The following is a 27,993-nucleotide window of genomic DNA, read 5'->3' on the forward strand; positions in this document are numbered from 1 at the left end:
CCCATTGGAATCCATTTTCATTTTAATTCGAGTTGTAGCATTGTTTAAAAAGAGTCGATACAAAGTGTGTTTTGTCAGAAATATGGATTCTCAGCATGAGCTCAGAGAGAAAGAGCGAGAAATTGCATTTGAGCAGTTTTTAAAAAAACTCAAAATTCAAGTTATAACTATTAAGAGAAATAGTGCATTGGACAGCAGGATACCCCACTCCCCCACCCTAGCAGGCTGACACAGACAGAGCTCCAGCATAAGATCCATCAGCCAGGTCTGGCTCCACCTCTCCTGGCTCCCTGGCCCGCAAGTAGATCAGAGCCCATGATGGGACATCAGAGATGGCAGCATCTTCTACTCCTTGTGGGCTTCCAGTCCGGCTGAACCTCTGCTTGTCCTTAGTCACTCCCAATCACTGGTCAAATAAATGGTTGAAGGTTGTCACAGTAATGAAACAGCAGTGTAGAATAGATATAGCGATATACTGGAGTACTAGGTGAGCCTCAAGTGCCTCCAGCACTTCACACAGAGCCACTTTCTGCTCCAAAACCCGGGGTTGCCAGTCCAACAGCCATATCTTGGCATGTAATTCACAGCCAGTGAGTGCACCAGTTGCCCCGCTGCCACACTCAGCACTCCTCGTCCTGGTACAGTGGCTCCTCCATCTCCTGGCACTCCAGGTGTTCCAGGCGGTCTGACCGACTGTTCACAATCTCGTCCGGCGTTTTCATAAACCTGACGGGAGGTCAGGGGAGAAAATTCATTCCAAGCACAGATGAGGAACGCTGTGCACCTCTGCCCCTCTCACTGTGCCCCTCCTACGCCATGATCCCTACGCCACCCACACCTTCTCTATATCCACCATCCCCTCACAACACAGTAATCCTGTGTCAGTTTGTCCAAGGTAACATCTAAATGCATCACTTCTCCTATTTCACACTCCTGATCCCTCTCCTCCTCCCCGCATTTCACCCTCCCCCCCACGGTCCCCACCACTCAACCTGCCCTGGCTACAACCCCACTCACCCTTACACTTGCGTAGTCCCACTCCCCATAAACCTGGCACCACCACTGACTGTGCCACACCCCATCTACTCCACAGGACTTTCCCTACCCACAGGGACACATCGTACACCCACAGGCACACCCACTTCTCGTCTCCCAAATCTGCAGGACCACCACAAATGCTCAGTACCTGAACAGGAGCCGCTGGCCAGGCTCCTTCTTGATGATGTTGAGTTTGTAGTAATGGCGAAGAGCCCTTGACATTTTCTCATACGTCATGTTTGTTCTGTTCTGTTTAGGAAGAGAGTTTTGGATCATTAAACTGCTGGTACACTTTGAACCCCTGTAACAGTTGTGAAGTCACCCCTCTGTGAGCTGAACCCACTACATTCCAGTTTCTCTCCCAGTGAGCACATTATGGCTCACAGATCAAGATCAAGCAGGCTGGATCTTTTGTCGTGCAAGTTATGTCCTTGTTAATTTATGTAATTCATGTTTGTCATTTTTGTAATGTACCGTGGTCCTGCTGCAAAAAGCTGATTTTCATGGCATTTGTACCCTGGGTACGTATGCCCATGACAATAAACTTGAACTTGGTATGCCACGCCAGACTGTGCTGCCTTTGGTACTCCATCCATTTATGAAGCTGAAACCCAAGGACACCACAGCTTCATTTCCTGTTGTGACCAGCTCACCACTGGCCCTCTATAATAGCATGCTGAAGCTCTCACTGCTTATCGGCAACGCACTGTACACTGGCGTTTCCTATAATAGTTAAGAAATTCAAATTTAGCCAAGACAAAAAGGGAAATAGCTAATCCAGGGTTAAGAAAATATGAAGAAAACACATAGTATGAAAATAGAGATTGGGAATCTATGCTTTATGGTTGTAACATGGAATGAGATTTAGTTAAATGGGAAAAGATAAAGACAGACCAGCAGTAAGAGTTCTAAACTGGGGCAAGGCTAAGCTGAGGTACGACTAGGAAATAGCGGATTATTACGTTAAAGTGAATCACGGGAGGCATCCGACAATTTCAGACAACTTGCTTTTCCTGTTTGTTTCAGGACTAGCCAGCTCTGCTTTAAGAGTATCCATCCATAGAGCTTCACAATGATGTCTCGTTAATAGAAAAGGGGTGATTCCCAATTATAGACCACTACAGATGTCGAACCTTTGAGCCCTGGGCTCAGAGTACAAACACATGGAAGTCATGATGAACATTTATCAAACACTGGCCACAACTGGAGGATAGTGTCCAGTTCTGGATGCCACCCTTTAGGAAAAACATCAAGGATTTGGAGAGTGTGCCAGAGGAAGTGGTTAAGGCAAGTACAATAACAACACTTTAAAAAAAACCATTTGGACAGGTACATGGATAGGAAAGGTTTAGAGCAATATGGACCAAATGGAACTAGCTTAGATGGGCATCTTGGTTGGCATGGATGAGTTGGGCTGAAGGGCCTGTTTTCATGCTGTATTGCCCTATAACTTAAAAGAGGTTTGTTAAAATAATTCCAGGAATGAAGGACTGGAGAAGCTGGGACTGTTCTGCTTGGGATAGAGAAGGTTCTTGAACCAACCAGCAAAACCCTAACCACACTAAGGTTTAGCAACACTATGACCATTCTGATCACTTTGTACTAAAATGAACTTTTTTTTGTTCTAATTGTGTTTTCTTATAAAATTGTGTATAATTTATGTTTTTCTTGTGAATGCTGCTTATCTGATGCTATGTGCCTGTGATGTGCTGCAAGTAAGTTTTTCATTGCACCTGTGCATACCTGTATTTGTGCATGTGACAATAAACTCAACTTTGACTACAAGGTGATCTGATAGAAGTATTTAAAATCATTAAGGGTATAGACAGAGTAGATAGAAAGCTTGATGAGGACCTCGGGGGTGATACAGGCATTGACATTATGGGGGAAGAATGTGAATCATTGGAAATAATAAACAAAAAGGAAAGAGGAAACATTAATGGCCATAATATCATCAAAATTGGATAAATTGCCATGCTTGGATAAAATGTATTCCAGGCTTTTAAAGTGAGGGGGGAAATAGTGCCGGTGTCGAGTGTTATTTTCCAAAGCTCTTTGGTAATTGGCATATCGCTGGAGGACCTACAGGTCACTGCTGTTCAAACAGGGGGAAAGGGATCAACCGAGTAACTAAGCAATTCAGATAGTGATAGCCATGAGGGATGGCACAGGAAATGGCAACACAGGGTGCAGATGCAGAAACTTGACTGAAACGTCAATCATCCCTCTGCCTCTACAAATGCTGCTTGACCCACTGAAATCCTCCAGCAGCTTGGTTTTTTTTTGTATAAGAAATGGTAAGTTAGATTAAAGGGCGTAAGACTGCAGAAACAAAGGTCATTGGGACTGGAGGGCAGTATGCAGTAGGTATCCATAGGGCTCAGTATTAGGTCCCTTGTGGAATGCAATGGGACACAGGCAAATATTGGAACCACAGTTACGTTTATTAATGCTACTAAAATTGGCAGAGCAGTTGACAATGGGGAAGGTGATTCCTGGCTTCAAAAGGGAGCAATGGATTGTTTAGGTAGAACAAAGTGGCAAACGGAACTCAGTCTGGAGAAGGTGAGAGGTAATGCACACTCTGGGGAGTTGGGAAAAATTATTTCCCCTCAATAAGATGGTGGGAGAGAGAAATGAGGGAACAGAATATACAAGAAATGGTGGGGTACTACGAAATGTAAAGGAACAGGGGGATCTTGGAATGCATTTCCACAAACCCAGAAGGTAGCTGAAAAGGCAGGTAAGGAGTTTAAGAAGTCAATATGGGATACTTGCCTTTATTATCTGACATAGGATACAAGAGTAGGGAGGTTATGTATACAGCTTTAGTTAAACCACAGCTAGAGCACTGTGTACAGTTCTGGTCACCATGCTACAGGAAAGATGTGGTAGTGCTAGACAAGATCCAGAGGAGACAAGGATATTTCCAGGGCTGGGGAAATACAATAGTGAACCGAGATTATCCTGGCTGAGGATGTTTTGTTTTGAAGAAAGGGCACTAAGGGGAGATTTCACTGAAGTGTGTAACATTAAGAAGGGTCTGGACAGGTTAAATAACAGAGACCAGATATTGGTGGACATTAGGGGGCTTGGATTAGAGAATAATGCAAGTGCGAGATTGGACTCACTACCAAAATCCCTCACCACGAGTGCTTGATAGATAACACACCTTGCAGTAGCACCAATACATCACAAGCCCAATCTCCATTACTCATGGTAACTCATCACATAACCCGACCCTGATTACCATAAAGTTCCCCCAGAAGATTCCAACTTGATCCCTGAAGACATTTTGGTGGCCTAACAGATCACAAACCTGACTGCTCATTACCCTGTGGAGACCACCATTAATTTGTGGTACCCTCAATAGATCGCAAACTAAACTCTCTATACCTTGTGGAAACTCAATAGATCACACTAGACCTCTGATAACTTGTGGTAACCCCAATGGACACAAACCCAACACCCTTACCTTACAGTAACCAATTCACAAAACCTGGTTTCAATGAATCACCAACCCAAGCTACACCCAATCACCCCGTGGTGGCCCTCGAGAGCCACATCCCAACACGTCTTACCTTGTGGTTTCCCCACAGACGTGCAAGACCATTAGGGTCCACAATTCGGAAAACCTTTGACTCGTGGTCCTCCCATCGGATGAACGCTTCGTATCTGCTGTCCGACAGCAGCTGGTAGACGTAGTCCCACAGGAGTCTGCAGTCTGTGGACATTAACACCCAGAGATAAGCTATTGACCTTTAACAGGCTCCTACTCAAAATGTGCATTTTGTTTTGAAAAATGTCCAGTTCCTTCAAATAAAAGGCCACAAGTCTCATTGACTGGTTTCCCCAGCCTCTTGATGAGTTGACCCATGGATAGCAATCTCACCTCTGATTCATGGTTTGGTTTCCAAGTCCCACTCAGGGATTTGAGCTGCTAATACAAGACTCCGAAGAGCCATCTCCCAAGAGCCACCAAGTGTAATGTTACAACCCTTGTGTATACGTTCTCAGGTAAATAAAGATCCCATAACACTATCTGAAGAGGACAGGAGTTCATCCTGGTGACCCAGCAAATATTTATTCCACAAACAAGATTTGAAGGAGATAGTAGGATATAGCTGTCCATGCAGTGACCACAAGCAACCACCATGTTATGGCTGTTCAGGTAACAGAAGTTTGACCCTACAGAATTCACTAATCACCACCCAAATATTTGAGGTATGGGATAAGATTCACTCTCACAGAATGTACGTGGAGAAAGGTAAATAGATCAACACAAATTTATTTTTCCAACTTATGTTTTTTGACGTATGCACTGATGACACAGCTTTGTGTTACGGAAAACTGTGTAACAGTCCGTTTTCTAGGAGCGCAACCCCTCCCCCCCCCCAAATAAGTTTGCTTGTATGTTGAAGCACAACAATCCCAACAGGAATGCAAGCTATCTACGCAATTCCTCAATCATCAAGGCCCCTTCTAGTTGCAATTGACCAAAATTCCCTGGTGTGGTCTCAGAAGACTGGAAAAGGTGGGAGACACAAGCAAGCAGGAAACTATAGGCTAGTTGGCCTAACTTCCATCATTGGGAAAATGTGGAACCAAGGACGTTAGAGCAGGACATTTAGAAAAAAGATATTTATCAGTCACATGTACATTGAAACACACAGTAAAATGCATCTTTTGCGTAGTGTGTTCTGGGGGCAGCCCGCAAGTGTCGCCACGCTTCCAGCACCAACATAGCATGCCCACAACTTCCTAACCTGTATGTCTTTGGAATGTGGGAAGAAACCAGAGCACCCGGAGGAAACCCACGCAAACACGGGGAGAACGAACAATCTCCTTGCAGACAGCAGCAGGAATTGAACCCGGGTCGCTGGCGCTGTAATAGTGTTACGCTAACTGCTACGCTACCGTGCCGCCAAGACAAGCAGATTCAACATGGTTTTATGAAAGGGAAATCATATTTGCTGGAGTCTTTCAAGATGTAACAATCAGGGCGGGTAAAGAAGAACCAGTAAACATGGTGTATTTGGATTTCCAGAAGGCATTCAAGAAGGTGCCCCATAAAAGTTACTGCACGTGGTTGGGAATAACTGCCAGAATACAGAAAGTCAGGATAGATGGATAAATGTTTGGATTGGCTGTCATTAACTAGAGGGGTGTCATAGGGAACAGTGCTGGGGCCTAAAGTACTTTTAATTTATAATCGATAACCTGAAGAGACCGAGGGGTCCTGCAGTCAGATTTGCTGGTGATGCAAAGATAGGTGGGTTAGCAAGTTGTGAGGAGGACACAAAGGCTGCAAAGGATTAGATGTGTGTGGGCAAGGAGTTGGCAGATGGAGTATAATGTGGGAAAGTGAGAGTTTTGGAAGGAAGAATGAAGAGGAAATGATTACCTAAATGGAGCGAGACTACAAAATGTTGTGGTTTAGGGCCATCTAGGCGCCCTAGTACACAAACGTTAGCATCCATGTACACCAAGTAATGGAACGTTGGCCTTTACTTCAAGGGGTAATGGAGTGTAAAAGTAGGGAAGTTTTGACACAACTTTACAAGGAATTAATGAGAGTGCACTTGGGAGTACTGCACTTTGAAGGATGTGCTTGCACTGGAGGCAGTGCAGAGAAGGTTCACTGGGTTATTCCTGGGATGAAGGGGTTGTGCAAGAAGTTGAGCAGGTTGGGACGATACTGTTAGAAGAATGAGAGGCGATCTTATGGAAACTGAAGGGGACTGAGGGGGTGGATATTTCCCCTGTGTGGGCATCTAGAACCTGGGGGCATAGATCCAGAATAAAGGGTCATCCATTTTTTTTAAATTTATTTACAGCGTGGTAACAGGCCCTTCCAGCCCAAGAAGTCCGCACTGCCCATTTTAATCCCCAAATTAACCTACCCGTATGTCTTTAGAATGTGGGAGGAAACCAGAGCACCCGGCAGAAACCCACGCAGACACGGAAGAACACACAAACTCCTTACAGACAGCGACGGGAATCGAACCCCGATCGCTGGCGCTGTAATAGTGTCGCGCTAACCGCTACACTACCGTGCATTTTAACATGCAGACGAGGAGGAATTTCTTCATTCAGAGAGTTGTGACTCTGGAGTTCTCCACCAGAGAGAGCTCTGGAGGGGGAGCCATTGAACACATTCAAGGTGGCGATTGATAGGTGTTTGAGTTATTTGGGGGGGAGGGGGGTGAGCAGGAACAGGAGGCTAAGACTGGATCAGCCATGATTTTACTGCATGGCAAGCAGGATTGAGGGGCCGAGTGGCCTAACACTGCTCCCTTTTCTCACACCCTATGCCCACATAGGCTGCTGTTCTTGCCCAGGTCTGGACAAGGAGTAAGGATGGTCGGTGGCAGTGCCAGGGGTGGCCTGGCACCAGACAAACCACTTCCACAGACGTTCTCCAGCGGAGGGAAAAGGCCAAATTCTCCCATGGCCCGGAGAGAGACGGGTGGCGGCTCGGCTGCCACACTTCCTCATCCTGACTGCCCAGCCAACGTCCCCGCACGTGGGCTGCTCTTGGTGTGGGTCCAGGTGAGCTCCAGCAGCTGGGTCTGGAGGAGAATCACAAGGCCCTGTCCAACAGCAGCGTTTAAGGACAAACATGGCCTGGAGTGCCAAGTGAAGGGCACTGAGGCCAACTAGAGCGTGTGAGAGTGACCTAACATGGCACAGAGCCAGCTCCGGGATCGAGGATATTCTTCAGCATACTGGCTCTGTGGGTGGCCTCTCTCTCCAGCACTGGCTCTGGGGAGACGGTGCTCCTCCCAGGTACTGGCTCTGTGGGTAGCCTCTCTCTCTCTCTCTCCAGCACTGGCTCTGGGGATTGGGTTTCTCACTCCCAGTCTGGCACCAGTTGCCTGGCTGATCTGACTCCTCTTGCATTCAGTTCTCCGTCTACAGACACTGCCTCTCTTCGTTGATCCTACTGTACAGGGATGGTCCCTTGATCCCAAGAGCACATTACTCAATATACGTCTCAAAGATAAACTGCAGAACTCGGAAACCCGAATCAAGAGCAGAAAACATTGGAGCACTTTCCTTCTGTCCGCTGCAAAAGCCAGGATCTCCCGGTGGCTGCCAACTTCAATTCCATTTCCCGCTCCCATATTGACATGTCTGTCCACAGCCTCGTCTACTGCCACGTTGAAGCCAGACACAGATTGGAGGAACAACACCTCATATTCTACCTTGGGAGTCTCCAACCTGACAGCCTCAACATCGATTTCTCTAACTTCTGGTAACCCCTCCCCTCTTCTTTGTTTTCCCTCATTCCTGTGGCCCCTCACCCCTTCTGTTTCCCCTCCCCTGCCCTCATGATCTGCCCACCTGTTCCCCACCTCCTTCCCTTTATTCCATGGTCTACTGTCCTCTCCTATCGGATTCCTTCTTCTTCAGCCACCTATCACCTCTCAGCTTCACACATCACCCTTTCAACCCTCCTCCCCCACCCACCTACCTACTTTCCCCCTCTCACCTGAACTCTCCTATCACTTGCCAGCCTGTGCTCCTCCCCCGGCTTCTGCCCTCTTCCTTTCCAGTCCCGATGAAGGGCCTCGACCCGAAACATCGACGGTTCATTTCCCTCCATAGATGCTGCCTGACCTGCTGAGTTCCTCCAGAATTTTGTGCGTGTTTCAGGTCAAAGACCTCCCATCAGAATTGGGACAGTTGGAAATGTGAGATAAAAAAAGAGAACAGTTGTTGGAAGTCTGAAACAGAGTGAAAAACACGATGATGCTGGAGGAACTCAGCAGGCCAGGCAGCATCCGTGGAGAAAAGCAGGCAGTCAACGTTTCAGGTCAAGACCATTTCCTGCACCTGCGCTCTCACCCCCACCCCTCCGAGACCCAACAGGGACAGGGTCCCCCTTGTCCTCACATTTCATCCCACCAGCCTACGTATCCAACACGTCATTCTCCGCCACCTCCAACGGGACCCAACTACTAAGCATATCTTCCCCTCCCCACCCCTTTCTGCCTTTCGCAGGGGCCGCTCTCTCCACGACTCCCTCGTTCCTCCCCCAACCCCCACACCTATCCCGCTCCCACCCCGGGAACTTTCCACTGCCCCTGCCATAGGTGCAACACCTGCCCCTGCACCACTTCCATCCAGGGACCCAAACAGTCCTTTCAGGTGAGACAGAGATTCACCTGCACCTCCCTTAATATCATCTACTGCATTCGGTTCTCCAAGTGTGGCCTCCTCTACAATGGTGAGACCAAACGCAGACTGGGTGACAGTTTCGCAGAACACCTGCGCTCCGTCCGTAACCGCGATCTGCACCTCCCCGTTGCCAGTCACTTCAACTCCCCCTCCCACACTGTCACTGATATGTTAGTCCTCGGCCTCCTCCACTGCCAGAATTCCAAGCACAAACTGGAGGAACAGCACCTCATTTTCCGTCTTGGAACCTTGCAGCCTAACAGCATGAACATTGAATTCCACTTTAGACAATTCCACCCCCCCCCCCCCCACCACTATGCTTTTTCTCTTTCCTAGCCTTTTTTCTCTCTCTCCTTACCTTTGACCCATCCCCCGGTGGATCAGCTCTCCCCTCCTCCCCCGCACCTGCCTATCACTATGTCTCACCTGCATCTACCTATCACCACCCTGTGACCACCCTGCCTCCTCTTTTGTCCACCTATCACTGATCTGCTTTTCCCTCCTATATATTGGGCTTCCCCCTTTTCCTATCTTCAGTCCTGAAGAAGGGTCCTGACCCAAAACGTTGACCACCTGCTTTTCTCCACGGACGCTGCCTGGCCTGCTGAGTTCCTCCAGCATCATCGTGTTTTTCATCTAGATTCCAGCATCTGCATTCAAAGGAATGAAAGTGGAACCCTGAACGTACTCAACAGGCCAGGCCAGTGCCTGTGGAGGGAGAGACAAGAGTTAACGTAGCAGGTGGACAACCTTGCATCAGAACCGGCCAGGAAAGGTGCTTCCCTGAAATTACCAAATCCAATATTGAGTCCCAAGGGCTGTGGCACAACTAGCCAGGAGATGAGGTTATGTCCTTTAATATTAGGTCTGCAATGTGGTGGTCCCCTGCTGGGCTCATTTAGTACCTACCTGCAATTCTTCCTATGGGCATCAGTGATTCTTCCTGGGCTGCCACAGGAACCATTAGATGGTTCCTGTAGAGCTGCTCTTCCTTATGGGAGAGGTTTAAAGGCTTCTCCTTGTGTGAATTCTCCTCTGACAGCCTGGGCCTGAACTCCAATGACTGCCTGCTGTTAAAGATAATTGGGTTCATCATAGAAGTAGGAATTAACTGGATGAAGCGAGAGTTGTCTTGCGGCGAGCCATTTGCTTGCTGTGGATGTAGGATCTGCTCGTTGCCCGAGGAACAATGGTTCTCATCGACCGGGGAAATGGAAAGTCTTTGCTCCATGTCTGGCGAGGAACTGTGTGTGTTCTCCGCCTGAGACCTGGGGGTCTGGTTCCTGTCCATCGGTGGCTGGAGGCTGTGTGAACTCTCCTGATCCATCTCTGGAGACAGCCGGTGGTTATTGCGTGCTGGGGACTGAAGCAATCGATCCACAGAAGGCTGCATTCGATGGCTGACTTGTTCCGAAGACCGCAAGTTTCTGTGTACTGCACCTGCAGGAGTTCACATACAGGAGTTAGGAAATAGTCAGGTTCAGGAAGCCACGTACTCCCATTTCCTACTCCACTTCCCCTTGAAGCACTCAACCTGCTTCTCATAACCTGGTTTCTGCCTAGTTTCCTGCTCTATTTTACTCAATGTTTTTGATCGTCAAAGAAATTCGGACTTTCATTCCGTAGCCTGGAGCTGTAATACCTTCATCTTGAAAACCCCCATGACCAGTTTCAGCTTTGCCAGCTGAGTCCAATTCACCCCAACTTCATCTGTTCTCATCCCACTGAAAATGGCCCTTCCCCAGTCGTCACCTCAGAGTGCTCAATATCCTTTTTAATATCTATTCTAAACCGTACAACATTCTGAGATGTTCCCCTTCCGTCCAGGAGACTCCTGGACCACAGATGCTCCCAGCACTCCTGATTCCAAACCTTTCCTTCCAACACTCTCTCATCCTATACAAACCCCTTCTGCCCCAGGAGTAATCCCAATGACCCAATAAAGTGCAGCAAAAAATCTGTTAAAATGGTTGTCTCTCTCACTGGGCATAATTCTGAAAATATATTGCAGACAACAATTAGCTGAGGGTTCATTTTCTCTCCTTCCCTCACCCCCCGCCCCCATCCATCTCTCTCCCCGCCCCCATCCATCTCTCCCCATCCCCTCCCTCCATCCACCTTCTCTCTCATCCCCCTACCCTTCATCCTCTCTCGCATACCTTCCTCTCTCTCTCTCTCTCTCTGTTGCCCCCTCCTCCATCCTCCTGTCTCTCCCCCACCCTCCATCCCTCCCTCTCTGTGTTCCTCCTCCTCGGTCCTTCTCTCTCCCTCTTTTAGTGTTGAAACTCTATTCAGGTCCTTGATTTCTTTCCCCCCCCCCCTTATCCACTGGTTCCAACATTTTCAGTGATTTGTTCACCTTCCACCTGATCTTACTCCTTGCCATCAGCACTCTGGCAGCGATACCCTCTTTAGGACCTGGCTATGGAACCCTAAGGCACCACTCTCCCTCTTCCTTCTTGATGTTGTAGTATTGCAGAAGGTTCCCCATCTGGAGCTGCTGCTATTGTCACCTCTTCTCAACGTGACCCATTTTGCCACCGAGCCATTGGTGAAGCCTGACCCTGGTCTAAGTTTCCACGGGCTGTCTGTCACCAACCCCTCTTCTGGCACTGATTGGAGTCACAGCTGGAGTGCTGCGTGCAGTTCAGGTCACCACACTTGGGAAGAACATGACTGCATTGGAGCATGCAGAGGAGATTCACCAGGATGTTGGCTGGGATGGAGTGTTTCAGTTTATGAGAGACTGGGTCTGTTTTCCTTGGAGCAAAGGAGGCTGATAGGGGACCTGATAGAGGCACAAAATTATGAAGGTCATAGATAGGGTAGAGAGCAAGAAACTTCTCCCCTTAGCAGAGGTGGCACAGCTAGTAGCTCTGCAGACTCCCAGATCACATCCTGACCTCCGGTGCTGTTCGTGTGCAGTCTGCACATTGACTGTGTGGGTTTCTCCTGGGTGCTCCAGTTTCCTCCCGCATCCCAAAGACATGCAAGCTGGCACATTAATTGGCCACTGTAAATTATCTCCTAGTGTGTAGGAGAGTAGGTAGGGAGAATAAAATGGGGTTACTTTAGGATTAGTGTGAATGGGTGACTGACAGTTGGCTCAGACTTGGTGGGCCAAAAGTCCTGTTTCAAGTCCTTATGGACTATGAGGTGTCCAAAATTAGAGGGCATAGGTTTAAGATAACATAGAACATTACAGCACAGTACAGTACAGGCCCTTTGACCTACAGTGTTGTGCCTACATTTTATCCTGCTCTGAGATCTATCTAACCCTTCCCTCCCACATAGCCCTCAATTTTTCTATCATTCATGTGGCTACCCAAGAGTCTCTCAGATATCTCTAACGTATCTGCCTCCACGACCTCTGCCGGCAGTGCGTTCCACTCACCCACCACTGTGTAAAAAAACTTACCCCTGACATCCCCCTTATACCTTCCTCCAATCACCTTAAAATTATGCCTCCCTTGTGTGAGCCATTGTCGCCCTGGGAAAAAGTCTCTGACTATCCACTCGATCTATGCCTCTTGTACACCTTTATCAAGTCACCTCTCATCCTCCTTTGCTCCAAGCAGAAAAGCCCCAGCTCACTCAACCTGTCCTCATAAGACATGCTCTCCAATCCAGGCAGCATCCTGATAAATCTCCTCTGCACCCTCTCTAAAGCTTCCACATCCTTCTGGTCATCCAGAGGTGACCAGAACTGAACACAATACTCCAAGTGTGGTCTAACAAGAGTTCTATGGAGCTGCAACATTACCTGACAGCTCTTGAACTCAATACCCTGACTAATGAAGGCCAACACACCATATGCCTTCTTAACAACCCTATCAACCTGCGCAGCAACCTCGAGGGATCTATGGACGTGGACCCCAAGATCCCTCTGTTCCTCCACACTGCTAAGAGTCCTGTCATTAACCTTGTAAGGGGGTGGGTAAGAAGTTTGGCTGGGGTGGGGGGGGGGGGGTGAGGGGAGGGGGTCCGAGGGGAATTTTCTCACCCAGAGGGTGGTTGGAATCTGGAACACACTGCCTGAGAAGGTGGTGGATACAGAGACTCTCACAACATTTAAGTAGTGCCTACACAGGCACTTTGATCACCAAGGTATAGAAGGCTGGGAAATGTGCTTCATGCAGATGGAGACATGCTGGTTGGCACAGACAGGGTGGGACAAAGGGCCTGTTCCTGTGCTGTTTGACTTGCCCTACAAACACTTACTTTCCAAGTGATTGTGAAGGATGATCTCCGGTGGATTATGTGGGGTGCTACCCCGCTGCAGAAACGGTGGGTACCAAACAGGCGACTCCCTCTGCTTCAGGATGTGATGCAGTAACTCGTAGAGGACATCTCCTGAGGGCACAAGCAACCATGAAACCAATGATAAAAGTGAGGCAAGGAGAAGGGAGGGGTAGGCAGGGGCAAGGACCGGAAAGGGACGACTGGACAAAGGGGTTCAGAACAAAGTCAAAGAGGGGGCTGGGGGGGGTGGGGGGTGCGGGATGGTGAGGCAAGACGATGGCTGGCATTCAGAAGGACCAGAGCAAGGTAGCAATGGAGGTGGGGAGGTCATGGGGGCAAGGGTTTAAGTGGATCATTGAGGGAGTATCAGAGGTGGTTGAAAATCAAGGGGGCCAAAGGGAGAAACATCGAAAGGGTAGGTGGGAAACCAAGCACTGGGAGAAAGGAAGCTGTGGCACAATAATTGGTGCGGGGGGCTAAAATAGAATAAAATGGGGTCAATGGGTAACGGGGGGGGGTGAAGAGCAAGGATGGTTGGATCAAATGGGGAGGGGGTGTACAGAGATTGGGGCAGCAGAGATGAATGGGGAGAATCGGGAGGGAGGTGGTCAAAGAACAGAGGGATAAAGAGCAGTTTGAGATATCATGGGGAGCAAAAGGGGCAGAGGAGCAGAACGTGCACAGGTAAAGAGCAACTGGGTCAGAGAAGTAAATGGGCAGGGAGAAAGGGGGTAGAGTTGAAGACAGGGCAATGGAGAGGACAAGAGGGGCAAAGAAACAAGAGTAAAGGAGCAGAAGATCACAGGAGGAAGCTGATTACAGAAGGGGCAGGAACGGAGGGTAGAGGAGAAGTTGGGGGTTAGGAGGAGGAGAGGAGGTCCAAGAATCAACGTGAGGGGTGGGAATGATGGGAGAGGAGGATCGGAGAGGAAGCAAGGTGGGGCTGGGAGGGGAGATACCGGGGACAAAGGAGCAAGAGATCAGAGGGGAGTCAGGGGAACGGGGGGGGAAATAGGAGCAAGGGGTGAAGGCAGGGGAACAGGGGAGGGTGGAAAGCTTGAGGCGAAGGAGGGGTTAAGAACAAGGAAGGTGGAGGGGTGATGAGATGGCAGTAAAGGGGGGGGGGGCAGAGGAGAAAGGCTGTAAGAGATTGAGAGTCCAACGAGGAGCAGGGGTTCGAAGCAAGGACGAGGGGGTGGGGGCAACGTCCAAGACACTGGCCGGGCAGGGGGATGGGTGTGCACCCAGGGCAGAAGGAGCAAGGGGGTGCAGGGAACAAGAGGAAAAGCTAAATTGGGCAGGGGGATATCAGGTTGGGTGGAAGGAAGACAGGGCAATGGAAGAGGCATGGGGGCGAGGAGGAAGGAGCATTAATGAGGGAAGAGGTGCAGGGGGAGTAGTGACGGGGTGGGGCAGCAAATGGGCAAGGGGGGAGAATAGAGCACGGGGTCATGGGGCAGACAGCATGGAGCAGGGCAATGGGGGAGAAGGAGCAAGGGGGCACATGGCAAGGGTCACAGGGAACAGGAGAAAGAGTGGGGAAGGTTGGAAAAGGGGAAAGGAGGGAGAGTGCTTGGGGCAGCAAGGAGGGATAAAAGGGGGCTGGACCGGGGGGTGGGGGGGGGGGGGGGGGGGAGGGGGAGGGGGGAGAAAGTTCAGTCTGACCATCTCTCCTTTACATTGATGGGCATTACCATCACTAATATCGACGTCCTGAACCAGCCACGTAGAGACAATGCCTGCAGGCACAGGTCAAAGGCTGGGTACCCTGCAGCAAGTGACTCACTCTCCTGATCACCATCTACAAGGCACCAGTCAGGTGCATGTTTAATAGGTGTAGCTCCAGGAACACTCAAGAAACTTGGCACCATCCAGCTGGCCTGATCAGCCCCATCTCCACCTCCCCGAGCATCCATTCCCTCCCTCCCTCCACCTCCAGTGCACGGTGGCTGCAGTGCACACCATCTACAAAACGCACTGCAGTTACTTGCCCAGGCCACCCTGACAGCACCTCCCAAACCGGCGACCTCCACCACCAAAGACAAAGGGACTGCCACCACCTGCAGCTTCCCCTCCAAGTCACACACTGTCCCGACTTGGAAATGTACCCCCAGTCCTTGACTGTCACTGGGTCAAAAGCCTGGAATTCCATCCCCCTACAGCTCTACGGCAGCTCCTTCACCAGAAGGACTGCAGCAGTTCAGGAAGGCAGCTCCCCCACCCAACGCCTTCTCAAGGGCAATCAGGGACAGACTGTGGGTGCTGGACCTGCCAGTGGTGCTCAGATCTGAGAAAGCCGAATAATTAAACAGCTGAGAAAAGGGGAAGAGGAAGCAATCAAGAAAGCAGGGCACACAAAGGAGGGGTGGGGTGGGGAAAAACAGGAGGGCAGAAGAAGTTGGGGGGAGACATCTGTGGAAGGGGCAGCAGTTCAGCAAATGGGAGGCTGGTGAACAAGGCTGGGGAACTCAGTTGAGCAAAAGGGGAGAAAACAAACAAGCGGGGGGGGTGGGGGAGGGGGGGATTGTGCAGGTGGTAAAGTGGCCATGCAGGGGTGGGGGGAGTCACAGATTAAGCTGTTGAAGATGCAATTTACAGAATAAATCAGTAGTTTATTATTGTCACGTGTACAGAGGTACAGTGAAAAACTGTTCTGCATGCCATCCATACAGATCATTTCATCACATCAGTACATTGAGGTAGTACAAAGGAAAACAATGACAGAATGCAGAACAAGATGTTACCGCTACAGAGAAAGTGCGGTGCAGGCAGACAATAAGGTGCAAGGGCCATGACGAGGTAGATTGCGAGGTCAGGAGTTCATCTTATTGTACAAGGGGATTGTTCAATAGTCTTACAACAGCGGGATAGAAGCTGTCCTTGAGCCTGGTGGTACGCGCTTTCAGGCTCTTGTATCTTCTGCCCAAGATGGAGTGGGGTTGAGAACAGGTCAAGCATTCCCAGCCCAGTGGTCTGGTCACCTTCCTCACGATTCCTATCACCCCACCAGCCCCAGACTCCAACCCATCCCCAGCACCGACTCTCAAAAGTGTGGGCCCTGCACAAAGCGACCGTGTTTTCTGGCAGTGTACTGGAGTCACGTCGAAGGGAGGCATTTTACCTGAGTGTGGGCAGCGGTACCTGAAGTCCTCTTTGGTAAGCAGGCAGAGGGCTTTGCCGTTCATCTCAAACATGTCGCAGTCCATCGGGCGCAGAGAGTATTCCTGCTCTGCCCACTTCAGCCACTGACCAACATCCAGCCTGCTCCAGAACACAGGCTGCAATCCTGCGGAGCACAATCAGTGCCAGCCAATGAACACAGGCGTGCAAAACACTGAGGTACTGCCCCACCCCTGATCAACGGCACCCCTCAACACCAGCAGGGACAGCAACCCTATATAGCAGTGGTTCAGCTACACCCGAAGTATCGTGTGTCATTCTGGTGGCCACACCACAGGAAGGGTGCGATTGCACTGGAGAGGGGACAGAGGAGATTCACCAGGACACTGCCCGGGGTGGAATGTTTCAGTTACGTGGACAGACCGAGTTTCTTTTCCTAGGGACAGAGAAGGCAGAGTTGGAGGACCTGATGGAGGTGTACAAAATAATGAGAATAAATAGTCAGGATACTTCCCCCTCCCCCATGGTGGGGGTCTCCAAGACAAAAGGACATAGGTTAAAAGGTGAGAGTGAGGAGGATCAGAGGGGACGTGAGGAGGGAATGTTTCCACACAGAGTAGTTGGGAGTCTGGAATGTGCTGCCTGAAGAGGTGCTGGGGGCAGGTACTCTGACAGTGCATAAGTTCTTGACAAGCGCTTGAATCGCCAAGGCATAGGGGATTATGGTCCTAATGTGGGTAAGAGGAACCTGGAAAGACACGGAAAGAGGGCAGCACGAGCTTGGTGGGCTGAAGGACCTGTTTCTGTGCTGTCTGACTCTATGACTAGACAATCTTTCCCATACAGTGACCCCACACCCAACTCAAAATTACTCCACCCCAACCCAATCCCCAACCCTCTCGTGACTCCAACCCACCTCCTTTCTCTGACCCTTGGACACATGATAACCCCACCCCTATTGCACTGCAAAGCTGCTGGCCCCCAAAAAACACGTGCGTGCGTGCACACACACAACTCTAAAATAACATGAACATAGCATTCAGGCAGGCAGTGCTAATACTAAAGGATAAGTTGATGACGTGAGGTAGACTGTCACAGCAAAGCAATAAGTGGATCCTATTATTCTGACTGAGGACAGTCTTCAGACAGAGAGCGGAAGGGGTGAAGAGATTAAACCAGATCCATCACTTTCAGAGAGCGTTTGATAAGGTATTAAAACTATGTATAATTTAGGTTTTTCTTATGAATGCTGCTTATCTGATGCGATGTGCCTGTGATGCTGCTGCAAGCAAGTTTTTCCATTGCACCTGTGCACACATGTACTTGTGCACATGACAAACTCAACTTTGACTGTTACACAAAAGGTGGTTACATTAAATAGAGTCTCACGGAGTTGGAAGTGACATTAGCACAGAGAGGGTTGGAGAACAGTTGGAGAAACTGCAGGTTGGCACAGGGATTAATCCACAGAGTCTCTGTGAATGGCTTAGATGAAGAGACAGTGCAAGGTACCCATGTTTGCTCAGGATAGGATGCCAAGTCTGAAAAACAATATACACAGGCAGACAAGAAGTCAGAATGCAATGTGGGAAAACTTGACGTTACTCACTTGTGGTAGGAGTACCAGAGAATTAGAACATCTTTTCAACAGCAAACATTAGTGTGCTGCCTGATGACACAGAGTACATGAACATAGAAGTACTGCCGGTAGATTGGAAGGCAAAGAGTATACTGGGTTGTTGCAAGGGATTGTTGTCCTTCTTGGTAGTAGTGATAACAGGTACCAAGGCTGGCCAAGACAAGTAATTGCCCCATCCTTTGTAACTGGTACACTCTGCAGCCCCAACGACGGGAGTGGATAGTGAATCTCTAGGGAGGTTGAAGGCAGCAATCACATGGGCAGCTTTGTCCTGGAGGGTGTCAAATTTCTTGCAGAGTACCACCCACGTATGCAGTGGAGAGTATGCAAGTACACACGCAACCTTGTGCCTTGTAGATGGTGTGAAAGCTTTAGGGCGTCAGGAAGCAAGTCAGAAATTTAGAAAGTTAAAGGGCAAAGCGATGGTGTAGGGCAGGGGAATGGACGATGGTAACCAGAGGCTGTCAGAAAAGGGTAGAGCATGCAAACACAAGAGACTATCTACAATCATAATATCATGAGGGACAAAGGCAAATCTGAGTCTTTTTCCCAGGGTAGGTGGAACCTAAAAGTAGAGGGCACAGATTGAAGGTGAAGGGGGAAAGATTTAGCGGAGCTAGCAAGTATTTCACCCCCTCCCCCACCAGAGAGTGGTGGGTGTATGGAATGAGCTGCCAGAGGAAGTGGGTACAATTACAATGTTTAGAACACATTTGGACAGGTTCCTGGATAGGAAATGTTTAGAGGGATATGGACCAAATGCAGGCAAATGGCACTAGCTCAGATAGATAACTTGGTCAACATGGACAAGTTGGGCTGAAGGGCCTTTTTCCATGCTGTATCACTTCATAACTTTATGATCAGAGTTAGAGCAGGGATAACAAGATTAAGATTCTAAATGGACACAGTATTCATACCCATTTATTTCTATTTAAGCTAATCATACCTATTTATATCTAATTAAGCTAATAATTCAATATTAGCTTAAATATAAATTAATAAATAAATGAATAGGTATGATCTAATAATCAAAGATGCACAGTTAGAAACTGGGAACTAAACATTGCCTATCACTTCTAAAAGTTAAGAATCCTGCAAAGTGTAAAAAGAGCAGCAGCCTCGATTTTAGAGTGAAATTAAGGCAGCGAGGGAAAGGATCTTGGCTCAGAACTGGTTCGGATGGAGCAAACGTACATCCCTCTAACGCACACCAAAACAAGCGGCAAGCTCGAGGACTGGAAAACTTCAGAATTCAGCAAAGGAGGACTGAGGCAATGATAAGGAAAGAAGAATTGGAGGGTAGGAAAAGATTAGGTAAAGTCAACTCGAGTCCTTACAGACTAGGACAGGAGAAATTAGCGTGGGGAATAAGGAAATGGCAGAGAAATTAAACATTGTGTCTGTTTTACAGAAGACTAAGAAAAGCTCCCAGAAATAGTGAAGGGAAACAGGTGAAGAGAAACAGTGAATGAGGAGCTGAAGGAAGTGAGCATTAGTGTAAAATTAGTATTGAAGGAATGAATGGGAACGAAAACCCAACGCTCAATGACCTATATCACACGGTTTTAAAAGTGGTGTCACTGGAGATATTGGACATACTGGTCCCAAAGTGCCACGAGTTCTAGCATGGTTTCCACAGACTGGAAGATTGCAAATGTAACCCCACTACTTGAGGAGGAAAGGAGAAACGGGAGGCTAGAAATCAACTGGCCTTTCATCAGTAACAGGGAAGTTGCTGGAATCTGTTATTAACAGAACAGTAGCAGGGTTCTTAGAAAACACTAATCGGACTGAGCAGAGTCGACATGGATTTCTGAAAGGGAAATCGTATTCAACAAGTCTGATAGTTTTGAGGTTGTGCCTGGCAGAACAGACAAGGGGAACCTGTGGATGTGATTTGGGCTTTCGGAAGGTGTTGATAAGGTGCCACATAGGAGGGCTTAGAGTGCGTGGATTGGGGTAATACACAGTACTCAACTGAACTGAAGATTGGTCAAATGGACAGAAAGAGTAGGAACAGGTCGTTTTCTGATTGGGATCTGTGACCAAATATCGACCTTGGGACAATTGCTGTTCACAATCAATATCAATGATTGGGAAGAAGGGGTTATGTGCAATATATCCGAGTTTGCTGACGATACCATGTTGGAAGGTGGTGAAGGGAATGCAGAGAGGATTCAGTGGGACACAGACTGGTCACGTGAATGGCTGATGGAACATCAAGTGGGAAAAATTGAGCGGTCATCCACTTTAATAGAAATAAAACTAGAAATTGTTAAATGACGAGGAATTGAAAGGTGGGAGCTGAGGTGAATGGAATTGAACATTGTTCAATAATGATTGCACATCCCATAAGCTCAGAAATGGGAAGGAAGGTCATTGAGGAAGCAGCTGAAGATGGTTGGTCCCAGGACACTGCCCTGAGGGGCCCCTGCAGTCATAGGACTGGGATGATTAATGCCCGACGAACACAACCATCTTCCTTTGAGTGAGGTGTCATGTTGATGCAGCGTGATGTGGGAAGCAGAGAGGTGAAGTAGGGAGGCAAGGGGAAAGGGGCTTGGAGACGAGGATGGAAGGGGGCAGGAGAGATGTGACGAGAGGAAGGAGAGACACAGGGGAAGAGGAGGCGATGATGTAGGAAGAGATGTGAAGGTTAGAAATACAGGTTACTAGGAGGAAGAGTGCCTAGAGCAACAGAAAATGAGAGCAGCAGGCAGGATAGAAAAGCAAGGAGGAGTGAAGGGGCAGCCTGGAGGGTTGGAAGGCGGGCAGATATACAGAGAGGGGAAGAGGTGCATGTTACAGAGACTAGAGTAGGTAGAGAGGCAGAAATGAGTAAAACATTGAGCAAAGAGTGTTATGGATCAGGTTGATATTTGGTGAATGTCCCTTCAAGACCTGAGCAGTAGAGCGAGAGAGCGTGTTTGTGTGTGGCGTCATCCAGACAGCAAAAAGATACAATGTGCTGATGGTCTTTGCTCAGTTGAGTCGAGGGGAGGGGGAGAGAGTGAGAGCGACTGCTGGTCTCCGTAACAATGAAGAACAATAGCTGTGTCTGTCACATACAATCCATGTATGGATTTTTGGAGCAAACAAGTGGAGTCCAATCTGTCGTTAACCTGTAGAGGGAAACAGGTATTTCTGTGGGTGGCCACATATCGAATGCCTTCAGGGTGGCAGATACTTCGGAACAAAGCAGTGGAGATCATCAGAGATTGAGGTGTCGTATGAGTTCCATCGTGGAACATGTGGATTTCATAATTTCTCTCTACATGTTCTCTTCAGTCAACGGTGGTTTTGCAAAAGCCTTTGCTCACATTTCGCCTGATGACTTGCTGAACTGAACTTTGAGAACTATTCCTAGACTTGGGGTTTGGGAATTTACCACACACACACTTTGAGTTAGTTTTGGGGATTATGTCTGATATCTGACGTTTTTACTTTTCTTATTATTACAAGTAGTTATTACTACAAATAGTTTTTAAACACTTCTACATATTTTGGTGTGTTTCTATTGTTGCTGGTATGTAACAAGGGCGGGGGGGTAGAGGGGCAGGATATAGGGATGAGAAGGGAAGAGGAGAAATGCAGAATGGGCAAAAGAAAGGCTTTGGATTTCAAAATGAGAAATTGGGCAACACATTCAGTGTCCAACCCTGCACCGCTGGAACAGTCTTCACACAAGGGATTGCCAGGTCTACTTACGGAGGTGGGTGGGGAGAGTGTGTGATCCATCTGCCATGTGTCTACCCTCAGAAGCAGCCCCGTGAATGGAGCTGGGGAACGGTGGCACGGGGCTGACGGGGGGTGTGTACGCGTTTCGCTCCTGCTGTGAAAAACAAATTTAACTTTGTCAATCACTGAAGCATTGATAAGTGCAACCTTCACCACCTTTCCCACCCGTAACCTCATTGGCATGATCAAAATATGAGGTACAATGCTTGTGGGCACGTTGTCCCTGATAGCACCGGGGTACAGCACCAGTGGGGATGGGTCTGTCACTGTAAATAACACCAGGTACAGTACTGGTGGAGATGCATCTGTTACCACTTCATACTGATGTGCACTGTGAGGTACAACACAAGGCTAAAGTTGTCACTATCACAGGGGCTAGCACACCATGGGCTGTATCACTGTGGCTGACACAAAGTAAAAGCTCGTTATAATCCTGAGGGAACTTCAAATTTTCTGTTTGAAATTTATCACTGCTGCAATTTTCTCAAATATGACTGACAAATTATACACAGTGTAGCCCCAATTAACCACAATGTCCAGCGACCACAATGTGTTCATTGCAACAGTAGTGCAGGGATCGAGTCCAGATGAAGGGTCTCGACCCGAAACATCGACCGTCCATTTCCCTCCACAGACGCTGCCTGACTTGTTGAATTCCTCCAGCTGTTTGTCTTTTGCGAGTGTAGGGATTAATGTTGGTCAGGATACAATGGATCTTTTAAACTGCAGTGAGCGGATGAAGGCTTGCTAAAATCCCTCACAGCAAAGACCATGGGCAGCCTCTCGCTTTCTTAGCCCGCTGCCCCTCTGATATTTCCTATCACCCCAAAGATACAAGAATTACATCAGGATATTTAGCCCAGGCTGTCAGTTGTAAAAACAATTCTCCATTTAGAGTACAGTCCTAATCACATTTACCTCTCATATCCCTCCTCTGCCCAGCTAACCAAATTGGAATATTGATGTTGTATTCCATTTGACATTGTTTAACCTTTTCCAGCCTCCCCTCCATTGACTGTCTACACTTCTCACTACCTCAGTAAAGCAGCTCTCCCCAGACATTCTTTCTCCTCACCCCATCAGGCAGAAGATACAATAGCCTGAAAGCACATACCACCAGGCTCAAGCACAGCTTCTATCCTACTGTTATAAGACTATTGAATAGTCCCCATGTATGACAAGATGAACTCTTGACCTCACAATCTACCTCATCGTGGCCTTGCACCTTATTATCTGCCTTACTGCATCTCCTCTGTAACTGTAACACTATATTCTACATTCTGTTATTGTTTTCCCCTTATACTATGTCGATGCAGTGTTGTAATGAAATGATCTGTGTGGATGGCATGCAAAACAAAGTTTTTCCACTGTACCTCGGTACACGTGACAATAATAAACCAATTTACCAATCCCTTCATTTCAGCTCTTTAGAATTTTGTCATCTTGTTGAAAAAAAGAATAACACCACCTCCAACATTGATATCATCTGCAAACGTGGACACCAGCATTGCACCTGGTTCTTCACTTGGACAGTCACCAGAATTCACAGTGGAGTCACCAGAATTCACAGTGGAGTCACCAGAATTCACTTCCAACCAGTCCAAGAAACTCCAGACTGCTTCCTCCTCCCCACCCTCCCAGTACTGGATCAGAATCCCCCATCTGTTATTCAGCTGCATTCCTACAACCATCAGGTTCTTAAACCAACCTGCACAACCCTATCCTTACCTCAGCAACAGAACACTATGAACCACCTCTGGCACTACTATGGACTGGTTTCTAATAATGTTTTTGCACTACGTGTTGTTTTGCATTGTCTATTTCTTCACCGTCTTTCATAAATTATGTAAAATTTATGTATTATTTACGTTCTGTGAGTTGTCTGAATCTACATGCCTGTGATGCTGCGACAAGTTTTTCATTGTACCTGTACCTCACCGTACTTGTGGACATAATGATAAACTTGACTCCTTGTTGATCACGTGACATCCCTGCATTTCTTCACCTGCCTCTCTATTAACTCTTCAAAACAACTTGATAATGTTTGTCCTTCTCGCCCTTTGTGCTGCTTCTTTTGTTTTTGACCTGGGATGGCAAAGCAAATTAATCTTTCCTTTCCAGATGTTTGTGCCTCTGTCTCCACCCAACTCCAGCTTGCCTTCCCTATCACTGTCTAGTGACCCCTGCTGTGAAACGCCTGGTACAAGATCAGATTCAAGTCCCCATCCCACAGTCAAATAGTTTGCTGAGACTATTTAAAAACTGCAGCTTGTTCCCTGCACCAGCCAACTACAAGATCTGGTCTACAAGCACAGGAGACTAATTAGAAAATTCTACTGGGATATCCTACAAGGACGAGTCAGTTGGGTGAGATTTAGGGCAGGATCAAGAAGCATGCAGCACTGCATGCCAAGTCACACTGGCATCATCCCAGACCTGCTGCAGACATCTACTTGCACTGCACTCTCTCTGTAACTGTAGCACTCTACTCTGCATTCTGTTCTTCCTTTTCACTATCTCAATGCACGGAGTGACCTGTCTGGATAGCATTCAGGCAAAAAGCTTTTCACTGTATCTGGGTACATATGGCAATAATAAACCAATACCAATTCTCCAGCTTGGGACAACCTGTGTCACTGTAAGACCAAGTGCAGAGCCGGAACAGAGAAGCGAGTGCCCGAGGGCTCACTCAGCCAGGGGATCGGACCTCAGCGAAGTGAAGTAACACTGGCAGTGCGTTTTCACAGACTGGGAGTGGGGATGAGAGGTGGTGTCTGGGCTCAGATTGGGAACCCCGTGCAGTATTTACTGCCGAGTTCGTGCAAAGGCTGCCAACAAAGGGTTAAAGCTTTGCAGCTCAACCCATGCAGTTTAAATTTGGACATAGATCAAAGCCCCAAGCTCCCTTAAAGGGGAAGGAAAAGGAAGGGGGGGTGGGGGGGGGGGAAGGAAAAGGAAGGGGGGGTGGGGGGGGGGGAAGGAAAAGGAAGGGGGGGTGGGGGGGGGGAAGGAAAAGGAAGGGGGGGTGGGGGGGGGGGGAAGGAAAAGGAAGGGGGGGGTGGGGGGGGGAAGGAAAGGAAGGGGGGGTGGGGGGGGAAGGAAAAGGAAGGGGGGGTGGGGGGGGGAAGAAAAGAAGGGGGGGGTGGGGGGGGGAAGGAAAAGGAAGGGGGGTGGGGGGGGGAAGGAAAGGAAGGGGGGGTGGGGGGGGGAAGGAAAAGGAAGGGGGGGTGGGGGGGGAAGGAAAAGGAAGGGGGGTGGGGGGGGGGAAGGAAAAGGAAGGGGGGTGTGGGGGGGGGAAGGAAAAGGAAGTGGGGGGTGGGGGGGGGAAGGAAAAGGAAGGGGGGGTGGGGGGGGGAAGGAAAAGGAAGGGGGGGTGGGGGGGGGAAGGAAAAGGAAGGGGGGGGTGGGGGGGGGAAGGAAAAGAAGGGGGGGGTGGGGGGGGGAAGGAAAAGGAAGGGGGGGTGGGGGGGGGAAGGAAAAGGAAGGGGGGGTGGGGGGGGGAAGGAAAAGGAAGGGGGGTGGGGTGGGGGGGGGGGAAGGAAAAGGAAGGGGGGGTGGGGGGGGGAAGGAAAAGGAAGGGGGGGTGGGGGGGGGAAGGAAAAGGAAGGGGGGGTGGGGGGGGGAAGGAAAAGGAAGGGGGGGTGGGGGGGAGGAAAGGAAGGTGGGGTGGGCGGGGAAGGAAAGAAGGGGGGTGGGGGGGGGAAGGAAAAGGAAGGGGGGGGGTGGGGGGGGGAAGGAAAAGGAAGGGGGGGGGGGAAGGAAAAGGAAGGGGAGGGAAGGAAAAGGAAGGGGGGGGAAGGAAAAGGAAGGGGGGGGGAAGGAAAAGGAAGGGGGGGTGGGAAGGAAAAGGAAGGGGGGGAGGGAAGGAAAAGGAAGGGGGGGGGGAAGGAAAAGGAAGGGGGGGAGGGAAGAAAAGGGTGGGGGGGGAAGGAAAAGGAAGGGGGGGGGGAAGGAAAAGGAGGGGGGGAAGGAAAAGGAAGGGGGGGAGGGAAGGAAAAGGAAGGGGGGGGGGAAGGAAAAGGAAGGGGGGAGGGAAGGAAAAGGAAGGGGGGGAGGGAAGGAAAAGGAAGGGGGGGAGGGAAGGAAAAGGAAGGGGGGGAGGGAAGGAAAAGGAAGGGGGGAGGGAAGGAAAGGAAGGGGGGGAGGGAAGGAAAAGGAAGGGGGGAGGGAAGGAAAGGAAGGGGGGGAGGGAAGGAAAAGGAAGGGGGGGAGGGAAGGAAAAGGAAGGGGGGAGGGAAGGAAAAGGAAGGGGGGGAGGGAAGGAAAAGGAAGGGGGGGAGGGAAGGAAAAGGAAGGGGGGGAGGAAGGAAAAGGAAGGGGGGGAGGGAAGGAAAAGGAAGGGGGGGGAGGGAAGGAAAGGAAGGGGGGGAGGGAAGGAAAAGGAAGGGGGGGGAGGGAAGGAAAAGGAAGGGGGGGAGGGAAGGAAAAGGAAGGGGGGGGAGGGAAGGAAAAGGAAGGGGGGGGGAGGGAAGGAAAAGGAAGGGGGGGGGGGGAAGGAAAAGGAAGGGGGGGGAGGGAAGGAAAAGGAAGGGGGGGGAGGGAAGGAAAAGGAAGGGGGGGGAGGGAAGGAAAAGGAAGGGGGGGGAGGGAAGGAAAAGGAAGGGGGGGGGGGAAGGAAAAGGAAGGGGGGGAGGGAAGGAAAAGGAAGGGGGGGAGGGAAGGAAAAGGAAGGGGGGGAGGGAAGGAAAAGGAAGGGGGGGAGGAAGGAAAAGGAAGGGGGGGGAGGGAAGGAAAAGGAAGGGGGGGGAGGAAGGAAAAGGATAGGGGGGGGGAGGGAAGGAAAGGAAGGGGGGGAGGGAAGGAAAAGGAAGGGGGGGGAGGGAAGGAAAAGGAAAGGGGGGGGAGGGAAGGAAAAGGAAGGGGGGGGAGGGAAGGAAAAGGAAGGGGGGGGAGGGAAGGAAAAGGAAGGGGGGGGGGAGGGAAGGAAAAGGAAGGGGGGGGGAGGGAAGGAAAAGGAAGGGGGGGGGGAGGGAAGGAAAAGGAAGGGGGGGTGGCGGAGTGGGGGGAGGGGGGGGAGCGGAAGGAAAAGGAACGGGGGGGGGGAGGGAAGGAAAAGGAAGGGGGGGGGAGGGAGGGGGAAGGAGAAAGGAAGGGGGGGGTTGAGGGAGGGGAAGGAAAAAGGAACGGGCGGGGGGAAGGAAGGAAAAGGAAGGGGGGGGAGGGAATGGAAAAGGAAGGGGGGGGAGGGAAGGAAAGGAAGGGGGGAGGGACTGGGAGGGAAGGAAAAGGAAGGGGGTGGAGGGAAGGGAAAAAGGAAGGGGGGGAGGGGAAGGAAACGGACAGGGGGGGGAGGGAAGGAAAGGATAGGCGGGGAGGAGGAACGGAAGGGGGGGAAGGAAAAGGAGAGGGGGGGAGGGAAGGAAAAGGAAGCGGGGCGGATGGAAGGAAAAGGAAGGGGGGAGGGAAGGAAAAGGAGGGGGGGGAGTCCAATTAAATAAATGGCCAACTTCCCAGCCGCTGTCCCGGCCCGGCCCGCCCCCTCCTCCCTCTGCCCTCTCCGTGGCGATGGCCCCAGGTGGGCCCCACACACCGAGCTCCCCGCCCAGCCCCAAACTTTGCCCTCACCTTGATGTGAGTCTGGGCGAAGGCCTCCGATATACCCGCGCTGGCCGCCTCCGACATGTCGGCGCTGGCCGGCCGCCCGCTCCCTCCCTCCCTGCGGGCCGCTGCCTGGGGCTGAGGGGAGGGGAGGGGAGGGGGCGGGGGGAAGCGGCCCCGGGCCGGCCCGCAGCTGCCGCCGGGTGCCGGGAAGCCTCAGCGCCGAGCGGGGGGAAGCGGCGATCCGGCCGGCCGCTGCCAATCACATCCCGGGAGCTCGGCCCTCCTTCCGGGAAGAGGAAGCCGGCGGCCTGTTGATCTCATTGTTGCTGACGGATCGCCGGCCAACCTTTGACGTGAATTCCCCACGGCGGGAGGGCGGGAGGGAAGGGGCGGCCCCGCTTAAAGCGGCACTGCCGGGCAGGGCGGCGGCGAGCGCCCCGGAGCGCCGGGCTGCGCGGCCGCTTTAACGCGGCGGTGGCGGCGGGGAGGTC

The 27,993-nt window shown here is 50.2% G+C and overlaps 1 protein-coding gene across 2 annotated transcripts; it reads right to left on the minus strand.

Annotated features, from left to right (window-relative positions):
- LOC127578283 (transcription factor ETV6-like) lies at nucleotides 1–27,993 on the minus strand. Of its 2 annotated transcripts, none has more exons than XM_052030107.1 (8): nucleotides 27,527–27,993; nucleotides 21,932–22,055; nucleotides 16,586–16,750; nucleotides 13,444–13,575; nucleotides 10,132–10,662; nucleotides 4,620–4,762; nucleotides 1,187–1,287; nucleotides 1–406 (listed from the first exon to the last, which is right to left on the minus strand). In XM_052030107.1, exons 1-8 carry the CDS (start codon nucleotides 27,581–27,583, stop codon nucleotides 394–396), a joined length of 1,266 nt encoding a protein of 421 aa, XP_051886067.1. In that variant the 5' UTR covers nucleotides 27,584–27,993; the 3' UTR covers nucleotides 1–393. The 2 variants fall into 2 exon arrangements, with proteins under 2 accessions (XP_051886067.1, XP_051886066.1); XM_052030106.1 differs by having other exon boundaries at nucleotides 1–726; nucleotides 27,527–27,988.

The sequence above is a fragment of the Pristis pectinata genome, chromosome 15, assembly GCF_009764475.1.
Source record: "Pristis pectinata isolate sPriPec2 chromosome 15, sPriPec2.1.pri, whole genome shotgun sequence".
In the NCBI taxonomy this organism is placed as follows: domain Eukaryota; kingdom Metazoa; phylum Chordata; class Chondrichthyes; order Rhinopristiformes; family Pristidae; genus Pristis; species Pristis pectinata.

Coding starts and splice junctions, on each gene's coding strand:
- LOC127578283 (XM_052030106.1), bottom strand. CDS start 27,583: ATGTCGGAGGCGGCCAGCGCGGGTATATCGGAGGCCTTCGCCCAGACT. Junction 16,751..21,931: donor CACTCTCCCCACCCACCTCC/GTAAGTAGACCT, acceptor TGTGCTCCGCAG/GATTGCAGCCTGTGTTCTGG. Junction 4,763..10,131: donor GCCCATAGGAAGAATTGCAG/GTAGGTACTAAA, acceptor TAATGTCCACAG/ACTGCAGACTCCTGTGGGAC.